Raw genomic sequence first — 10,316 nt, 5'->3', positions numbered from 1 at the left:
GCTCCTCCCTCTGGTCTCAAAACCTGGGCTCCAGCCGGCAGGCGGCCTTTCCTCTCCTTCCCTGCTTTCCTGCCCTGGGCTTCACACGCCCCGGGCTCCACATGTGCTCTCTCTGCCCAAATGGCTTCTCCCGCCCACTCCGCTCAGCTGTCTGTCCCTCGCATCCTTATGCTGGAGATACTTGACGTTTTTGTCTGCCCACCACTCCTACCCCCTTAAACGAAAACGCTCCGATTTTCCCTGAACTCAGCCCAGTTCCAAGACCAACCAAGCAGGGCACAGTCCCTGACCAGTTGGTATTGGGCACGTGACCCACGTCATATCCAAGAGAGCCAATTCTGGGACTTTGGGGAACTACTAGGAAGAGCAGCACGTCTTTCTGGACGTGCAGAGATGTGCACCCAGAGCCACGAAGGGAGAGGCCGAAGGCGGAGCTGCCGCAGAAGCTCCAGCAGGGGACGTGTGAGAGCTTGGAGGCCAGCTCCAACCCCTGTTCTTCAGGTACATGATTCATAAACTCCTTGTTTTCTCGTTACATGAAGCTCTTAACAGTCCTGCCTCATCTGCTTCAGGACTCAGATTAAATGTCATTTTATCAAAGATTTTACCCACCTTCCCAGTCAGCACCCTATTCTCATCCTTTATAGAACTTGGTAGAATCTGTAACAGAATATTTGAGGGTACCTTTATTTAATGTCCATTGCCCCACTGGACCATAAGGTCAGTGTGGACAAGGACCTCATCTGCTTGCCTTGTTCATTATGACACTGGTACCTGCCAACAAAATATTTATTGGTTAGTGGTAACATCAAACACTTACTGAGGTCTTACTATGCTAGGCATGGTTCTAAGTACATTCATTAACCCATTTCATTCTTAAAAAGTAACTCTTAGCAAATAGGTGCTAGCATTTCGACTTTTCAGATGAGGAAATTGAGGCTTTAATGCTGGACTTCTCTTTCCACGTCCCATTTCCCAGCCCAGATCTTGCTGACCGCCTCTGGGGTGTGTCCCCTCCCCGCCGTCCTCCGCTGCGCCCCGCTTGTCACCTGAGGGCACAAGCATCTCATGATCCTCTTCATCCAGATCTCTGGCCAAACTCCTGGTGAGTGCTCCGGGTGTCCCTGCTGTTTCCGCTTCAATGCCTTTGTTCACGCCACACCCTTTATCTACTGGGAGCCTAAATCCAAGCCCCGTGGGCGCTGAACAAGGTCACGTGCCATCCTCAGCAGCAACTTCGCATGACACCGTCTTATCCGCCTCTGATCATCGGGCATTTACACCTTTTGTTACCAGACTAAGGCTTTCTGAGGAAGGGTCTGTGTGTCGGGTTTGTCTGCACCCCCAGGCCCACGGCATTCATCCCATATTTTATTCCCTGGAAGTGCGGGAGGAGCTAGTGATACTACAAATTCTGACAGTTTCCAATAATGTATGCAGGTTTTGAAAATGCCTCAGGTGGTTCACCTCAGTCATAGTTTAAACTGCCGTAATTTCATCCTCTGTGGGACATTTTCTGAGGAGTTGGTTGCAGCTGGGCTGGCCTGCTGGCGTGGGAAGGAGCAGGAAATTCTGACAGCCGAAGGCATGAAGTGAGGGGGCTACAAATGCCTTTTTTCTTCTTTGTTTTTAAAACAGCTGTTTATTGGACAGTCCCTCTCTACCATGCCCCTCCTCTGAGCCCCCTTTCATTTGGCTCTTCTCAACAATGTTCTGAGGTAGGCGTGTGATTAGAACACCTTTATACAGTAAACTCCTCACGACATTCCCAGGCTGATGGGTTTTGCTTATTAAAATTATCTTAGTATTTATTTAGTATTAAAATTGCTTTTTAGGTTTCAGCCTATTCCTCCTAGGGATTACGGGGGTGGGGGAGAGATCAATGACTGTCTTCATGGAAGAGTTGCCTAGTTCATGATTAATCCTACCAGAATAAGTATGCTTCCTTCAAGCTTGCTCCGTTACAGGTTCCAAGAAACTGTAGCAATTTGTGAGAACAACCTATATCTAAGCAATACAATACACACCAGAACACTCACACCTCACCTGGAAACCATGACCATATCATTTCCTTAAAAGACAGGTGTTTTGGTTTGTACCAAAACTGAAGCAGGTCCACGTACTCTGGATGACGGTCCCCTGGCAGCAGTCTGCAATGCAGAGGACAGCTTCACCACGAGAGCAGTACCAGTGCAGCGGGCGGAAGCCAGCTGGCAGTGAGCTGAGGACAGCACAACACTGTTTTTGGAAACGTATGTTTCAAGTCACCTATCGTTGGCTCCCTAGCTTCCCAGCCCACTTGCGAGCTGTTACGTAAAGCGGGCCTCCACTTCCGCTGAAGTGAACATGGTAGCCGCTGCCTGCACCTCAGTGCTGAAGGTTACATGAGGTCAGGCACACCCGCGCTCCCAGCACAGCTCCGCACTCAAATTATAAGCTGCTCAATTTCACAACAGCTAAGTTTGGAGTTTGTGATAGAACAGAAACAGGTAGGCTGAGTTCTGCTCTATATAAGAGTAACAAGAGTTTGCCTAACAGTTTAACAGCTTTCTTTCCCCTTGACAGCTGCCCCTACATGCACACACACACACAGAGTTGACATCTGAAACATCCCGAGCCAGCGCCCAGGATGGTAATGAAAATTTAAGTATAAACTTAACATCGACTCCCTACCGAGGATCCAGTAAATAGCTGAAAATGCCAAGCTCCTGTACGCTGTGAGAAAACTGAAGATACCACCCTCCGAAGGGAAAACACTTCAAGAGCCTGTGAGGCAGTCAGGATGCTGAAGGCTGAGCACGTGCCGTCACGGTGACCGTGACACAGCTCGGCTGCTCACTCAACGCCGTACTGTCACAGCCAGAGGTGAATAAGGACCAAGTACGAGCCTTTTCATTCTTAGCATTATATTCAATGATAAATTCACTAGGGATTCTTTAACTGTACTTCTGGTGGAAGATTGCAATCTTTAAAGGAAAAATTCCATGTTGGGACATAGAGGTGGCCTACAGACACATGGAAAGGTGCTCAACATCACTAATCATCAGGGAAATGCAAATCAAAACCACAAAAATAACACCTGACACCTGTCAAAAAGACGAGAGATAAGTGTTGGCAAGGGTGTGGAGAAAAGCTATCTGCACCCCCATGTTTACTACAGAATTATTTATAATAGCCATGGTATGCAAACAACCTTAAGGGTCCGTGGGTGGATGAATGGATAAGAAAGTTGTGAGATACATACAGACACATACATACACATATATACATGCAATGAAATATTACTCAGCCATAAAAAAGAAGGAAATCTTGCCATTAGCAACAACTTGGATCTAGAGGGCATTATACTGAGTGAAATTAGAGAAAGGTATCAAGTACCACATGATCTCACTTAGATGTAGAATCCAAAACACAAAACCAACCAACAAGACAAAACCAAACTCACAGATACAGAGAACAGACTGGTGGTTATCAGTGGTGACGGGGGTAGGGGTGGGCAAAAGGGTAAAGGGGGTCAACTGTATGGTAACAGATGGCAACTACAGACTTGTGGTGGTGATCAATTTGTAGTGCACACAAATAATGAATTATGTGGTATACCTGAGACTAATATATTGTTATGTACCAATTTTACCTAAAGAAAAAAAAAAATCCACGTTGGAACCAAGCAAATAAACCGCTTTATTTTCAACTTGCCTGGAATTACAGGCGAAGCCCCCACTGTAGGAGTTCACACCGTTGTGAAAAGTTGGCTTTCAGAGTCCTTTAATGAGTTCCTGCCTTCTTGATCTGCATAGTACGTATCTTCTCCATAAACAGGAAGGTAATCATGGCTTCTCTTCTCCAAAAATTAGGTTTAAGTTAATTGTGTGACTTAAGAAGCTCAAGCCTATCTAATGTGAATGAATAAAGAATCTAAGGGTTTGGGCAAACTTCAGCGGAGAAGAGGCCCTAGATCTGGGTTCCAGGCTTGCATCTGTCACCTGTTGACTGCACCAGGGACCCCAATCCTATAATCATTAGATTTAAAAGGCTGCTTTTGTATGTACAAGATCAAATTACTGCAATTTTACTTTGCTAGTACATTTTTTCAAATTTTGGAATACATATTTTCAAAATTTTCTACTGCAGTAGACAAAAGGTAATTGGCCTTATCACATACTGCACACTGTTTATAAACTTCAAAATGAGACTGTAACAGTGCCGCGGTAGAGATGGCACCCGTTCTGACTGAACTCTACTTTATAGCTAACTTTGTTTCTTACATGTCAGGCACTATTCTAAGCCCTCTGCAAACATTTAATTAGTCTTCACAATCCTATGGGCTGTTACCTCCATTTTACAAATTTTAAACAAACAAAAAAAACAGGTTCAAGTAACTTGTCCAAGGTTGCTGTTAGTGTGACCAGGATTTAAATGTTCAGCCCAACTGGTTTAAACCACTGTGCATATCGCCTCTCAAATCAGACACGAGTCAGCCCCAGCACTGAACAGAGCGCGTGAACATCCCCTGCTTGACCTCATCCCTGACCTTCTCCCTTGATCTTAAGATTCTTCTTTCATTCCTCCCTGTATTTTCAGATCTTCAAGGTAAACCTTCCCATCCTTATCCTAAGTTCTAACCCTTGTTCCTCTATACTACTTCCTGCCCTCAGAATGCCCCATTCTCACCATTTTTAAAACATAAAAAGGCCTCACTGTGGCACCCATTCTCCTTTTCTCTAACTTGTCATCACACCTTGATTCAGGCAGGCCGCTCCCTTCAAACAGACAGCTTCTTCAGCTTGCCTCAGCTCAGACTGTTCCAAAACGCCTCAGCTGCCCCTCCCACCTTCCCAAAGGTCTTCTTCCCAACTCCATACAACCTTCTGGGCGACAAACTCCTGCTCTATTTAATACAATCTCATGGCTTTCTTGTTCTGCCCCATTTGGGCTTAAACATACCAACTCCACTACTTAGCATAAACCCCAAATACTAAATTAAACCCTGAACCCATGCCCCGTTAACTTTCACACTCAAAGTGACTGCAACATATATTTAACAATACAGTTTTACATATAATGCTAAGAGCACTTTTCATATTTTACAGAAGAATGTGAAACATGGACCTTCTATTAATATTCATACCACAGCAAAGCCAAATCTAACTCCTAAATAGATGCATTACAATTTGTTTAGCGTTTAAAGGCTTAATGGCAATAAGGGGAGGAGGAAAAAGCAAAAGTTTATTTTACATAACTGAATGGAAAATAAATTCAAGAAATAGTAAATAAAATTCAGTATGGCCTCATGCGCCCTGAAGGAGGTGGTGCCCGATTTGGAGGAGTGATTGCTATGTCCAGATAGTCTCCGATTTGGAACTTCTGCGACTGCAGCGTCATGGAGTCGTCAGTCCCCTTTCTCCCAGACATGGTGCTGCCAATCTCCTTTACTCTGCAGGGAAGGAGACCAACTGTTAAAGGGTGGCTGGTCAATGCCAGTGTGTGCTACAAAGTGACCGTGGGGCCGGACTTGCTCCATTATCTTACAGCACAGTTAAAATGTAAGTACTACATTAATCTAAACCAGATATTAAGATGTATAAATCTGTAGTTCCCCCTCCACTAAAGAGATTCGTTGAAGGGATTATCCCTATCAGTTAAAACATACTGAAATCAAAGAGATTATAGGAATTAAGAATGAAAAGTTACCTACCGATAGCCAGGCCTTTTAAGATCTGTAAAAACAATTGCAAAATTGAAGTGTGTGCCCTTCTTTCTGGCTTCTGGGTAGACTTCTTTTACTAAACTAGTCAGTTCTTTCAAGGTTGCATCCATCCTGAATTTTTTTTTTAGAAAAAAAGACATTACATTTGATTAATCAGCAATGATGTAACCAAGGATACTGACACACAGTGAGTTAATTACATGTGTCTCAATTGCAACTTTACAATTTTTAGAAACTGTCAGGGTCTTACAACTGAGTTAATTTTAAAGCACCTACTAATACTATTTGCCCCCAAATATTCCCCTTACCAGCCTCAGTGTTTGAAATTTTCATGAATTAAGGTCAGACTGGTAATATGCTAAAAGGGACTTCAGAATTACATATGCTACTTTTTGTTGCTATGTAACATCTCACTGGCCTAGTGATTTACCCACTTAAGGATAACTAGTCCAAATTAATCCAAATTCTTAAAATAATTGTTTTGCATTATTTCAAAGACATACTTTTCTACATTTTAGCATCTCCTTTCTAAGATTAAATGTTCTGATGAGTTTTACAATAGATGGACTCCTAAAGCCAATGAAACCTATGGAATTTTCAAGACTAAGCATAGGCTCCTTTCACAATATATATTCTTGCCCTGCCAACTTCTATTTGAACTCAGAATTTAATATAGTCCCTTGAGCTAATATGGCACAATCTGGAAAAACCTTTTAAAATATAAGCATCTTGTATTATAAGCAACAGTCTAAGTTTCTGAGTTGTTTTCTTCCCTGACAACTGGGAACATGAAACGGAGGACTTGGAACTTGAAGCAACGCGGCCTGCAGAGTGCTATACGATGACCGTGGATACAAGGCACCTGTAAAGACGCGAACTCCAACGGACAGCATCGAGCAGGGAATCAAACACCCAAGACATCATCTAGTTTTAACTCTGCACCCTATTTACACCATCTCTACCACATCATCCTCAAGTAGAACCATGGCTTCAACTGCAGTGAGAACAAAAACATCCATGATGACCACATCAACTTCTGTTCTCTCCTGCTGCTGAGTCCTCCTCAATATGCCCATAACAGAACTCAACAGTGTCCCCCGCAAAACATGCCCTTCCTCTCATATTACCCTCAAAACTACCATCACCCACTTAGATGCCCAGGTCACAAACCTAAGCACTGTTCAGTTCTTCCCATCTCTATCCTGTTGTTTCTACCTCCTAAAGACAGATCAAACTGGACTTCCCTGGCGGTCCAGTGGTTAAGACTCCACGCTTCCACTGCAGTAGATGCAGGGTCAATCCCTGGTCGGGAACCTAAGATCCCACATGCCACGTGGCACAGCCAAAAGACAGATCAAATCTATTTTTTTCTCTATCTCCACCATCACAGCTTTATTTCAACCTCTCGTTATTCAAATCTCTGTATGTTGCTTCCAACTCATCTCAACTTTTTTTACCTGACATTCTAATGATGTTTATTCTGTGTCAATTATTCTCTGGTGTGTACAGTGTATACTTATGATATGTACCAGAAAGGACTCTTTCTTCCTCTCCAGCAACATTTCCCACATACTGTCATCTTGCTCATAATGAACGTGGGGAATTCGGTTCACACCTTTCGTCAGTCCTTAGTGTGAGTCCTCCACAAGCTTCCCACCTGCTGAGGACTATCCCCAGACCAACAGCTGGAGTGCCAAGTGTTGCTTTCTGACTAGCAGTCTAAAGGGTGAGTACACAGGTGACAAATGCTAGAGCGCTCTAGGGGTTGAAGCCTTTGCTAGGTGACTGTGAGGGTCAGTTTCATGTGTCAATTTTGAGAAGCTACAGCCCCTAGTTATTCAAACACTAAGGTAGGTGTTGTGTAAGGTGTTCTTTAGATGGGATTAAAGTCTATAATCAGTTGACTTTAAGGCTGATTATCCTAGATAATCTGAGTAAACCTCTTTCAATCAGTGAGTGAGCCTCATGCAATCAATTGAAAAGGCCTTCAGAGCAGAGCTATGACTTCCCTGAAGAAATTCAGCAGCTTATGCTGGAGAGTTCCAGCCTGCCCTTCATCATAACCTGCACCACAGGTTATGCACCACAGACTAGGGACTTGGGTACCTAAGCAGTCCCCACAGCTGTGTGAACCAATTCTTTGCTATAAATCTCTCTACATCTCCTATTGGTCTGTTTTCTGATTGAACCCTGTTACAGTGATCTACATAATTCTCCTCCAATAACCTGTTCAGTGACCACCCAAGCACAGGACGCATCTCTCCTGTGGTGCGTGGGTGTTCCCGCAGCGCCACACGGTGCCCTGGACCTCAGCAAACTCAACCAGCCTCTGCCGGGCTCCTCTGGACCTCACTCCTTTTCCCTGACTTGTCTTGAGGCCTCCTACTTTGGCCCCTCGGTCTACTTCTACAAGCTGAGAATTCCCAATCTTCCCTCGCTACTGCTTCTGGGAGTGGCAGCTAGGGCTCTGTGCTACCCCTCACCAACCACCCTGTCTTTGGCCACCATTTTGAGGTATAACATAAGGTTGTCTTTCCTAGTTTGGTTGCAGTTTATGGACAGGACAGTTTAGGAAGGGAAATTTTTGTAATTTCTTCCTTGATTGAGAGAGTCTGTGGAACAATCCCACCCTGCCATCTCCACCCTAAAGTCTTAATTAGCATTTATTTCATCTGCTGTCTCTCTGAGATTGTGTTTACTCTAGAGGGGCAGTACCCCCTTTATACTCTCTGGGTCTAAGCAAAGCACCTGGCAAATAGGAACTTCTAATTTGTTGGAGTAAATATAAACTTTTAACATCTGAACAGAGGTGTTCATCAATCTATTGATAATAGTTCTTCCCTATAAGTTAAATCAACCTTCCTGAACTTTTATCCTGGAATAATATTGAACTAGAATCATACTACATAAATTTCGCTGAAAGGTGGAAACAACCCCTGAAGTGTTCATCAACAGACAAGTGGACAGACAAAATGTAGCACATCCTTCCAATGAAATATTATTCAACCCTAAGAAAGAATGACTTTTTGTTATATACTAAACCATGATGAACCTTGTAAACATAAGTGAAATAAGCCAGACACAACAGGACAAATCCGATATGAGAGCACTTATATGAAATACTTAGAATAGGCAAATTCATATAGACATAGAGGATTGTCTACCAGGGACTGGGGTAAGGCAGGAATTCCCATTGTTACTGCTTACTGGGTACAGAATTTCTGTTGGGGGGAATTTAAAAGTTTTGAAAATAGTGGTAATGGTTGCACAATGTGAATATATTTAATGCCATCAAATTGTACCCATAAACAAAATGGCAAACATCACATATATTTTACCATACTAGATGTATTTTTAAAAATTATACACCTTTTACTGCTACTAAAAAGCCACGATAATGTCCAACCAAGGAGCTGCATGCAGCTTGCTGTATGTGATGCTCCTAGTCAGACGCGGGGTAGGAAAGGTACACTTGAGGGGGAAACGCTCAGGGGCAGGTCTTCAGGAAACACACATCAAAAGCTTCTCCATTAAGCACCACAACAAAAACCACGCGGTTCTGTTTTTTTCCATGTTACGACACCTAAGGCTTAGTATTATGTGCAGACGCTCTACGAGGACGACAAATATCACCCAACAGCACCACTCCCCCTCCCCATGTTATTCTAGCACCACAAACTCGACCAAGTTTAGGGGCGGCTACCGCACTGAACGACCTACGTGTCACTTTCGTACCAAGCAGCCACGACAGTGACAGCAACATTGGCTCAATTCTTTACAACCCAAAAGTTTCAACCTCAGACGTAAAAGCGCCACAAGATAAGCAAATACCCATTTCTCCAACAGCTGAGACCCCGACTTCCCGCGAGTTACGCCCAGAGGCCCCGAGCGCTGGAGGAACTGAAAACGAGGCAGGCGGGCCCCCAGCGACCCCCGCCCCGACGCCAGGCCCTGACTCACCAGGTGTAGATCTGCAGCTCGCTGGACGGCACGTTTCCGCGGGAGAACTCGTCCATGCGGTGGTGGCGGCCGTTGTTGGTGGTGAAGACGCGCAGCAACAGCGGGCAGGTCTGGGGGCGGGAGAGGCGAGAGTCAGGCGGCGGCGAGCGCGGCCCCTTCCTTCCTCTCCACCCCCGCACGGCCGCCCCCTCCCGGCCGCCCCTCCGCCCCGGGGCCCCCTCTACCTCTCCAGACCCGCACCTTCTCCCGATCGATGGGCTTCTCGGGCTCCTTCTTAATCTCCTCCTGAGTAACGCGCGACTCCACCGCCATCTTCCTCCTGCGGCCCTCCTCGCCCTGACCTCCGACCCCCACAGCGAGCATAGGAACCAAGACTCTCGCGAGGAGACGCTCGAGAATTTATAGACGACCGGCTTGGGGGCGGGGCGTCTCTCGGCGCAGGCGCACTAGGCGGTGCGGGGGGGGGCCGGCGGGCGCGCCTGCGCGTTGCGTCCTGGGAAAGGGCGGGCGCCGGCGTCGCGGGCGAGACGCTGAGGGGCGGGCTCGCGCGCGGAGGGGCTGCCTGAGGGAGGCGGACGACGGGTTACGGAAGGTAAGGGTGAGGGCGCGCTCGGAATAACCGTGGGCTGCCTTCACGGCCAAGGGGTGG

At 45.7% G+C, this 10,316-nt stretch overlaps 1 protein-coding gene across 1 annotated transcript; it reads right to left on the bottom strand.

The window, feature by feature from the left end:
* Nucleotides 1-3,657: 3,657 nt before the first annotated feature.
* SAP18 (Sin3A associated protein 18) lies at nucleotides 3,658-10,030 on the bottom strand. The gene is made up of 4 exons (XM_059903288.1): nucleotides 9,908-10,030; nucleotides 9,668-9,777; nucleotides 5,696-5,818; nucleotides 3,658-5,434 (listed from the first exon to the last, which is right to left on the bottom strand). Exons 1-4 carry the CDS (start codon nucleotides 10,028-10,030, stop codon nucleotides 5,278-5,280), a joined length of 513 nt encoding a protein of 170 aa, XP_059759271.1. The 3' UTR covers nucleotides 3,658-5,277.
* Between the last annotated feature and the right edge of the window lie 286 nt (nucleotides 10,031-10,316).

The sequence above is a fragment of the Balaenoptera ricei genome, chromosome 18, assembly GCF_028023285.1.
Source record: "Balaenoptera ricei isolate mBalRic1 chromosome 18, mBalRic1.hap2, whole genome shotgun sequence".
Lineage (NCBI taxonomy): Eukaryota > Metazoa > Chordata > Mammalia > Artiodactyla > Balaenopteridae > Balaenoptera > Balaenoptera ricei.
Note: the sequence above shows the minus strand (reverse complement) of the source record. Positions and strands in the feature narration are given on the sequence as shown.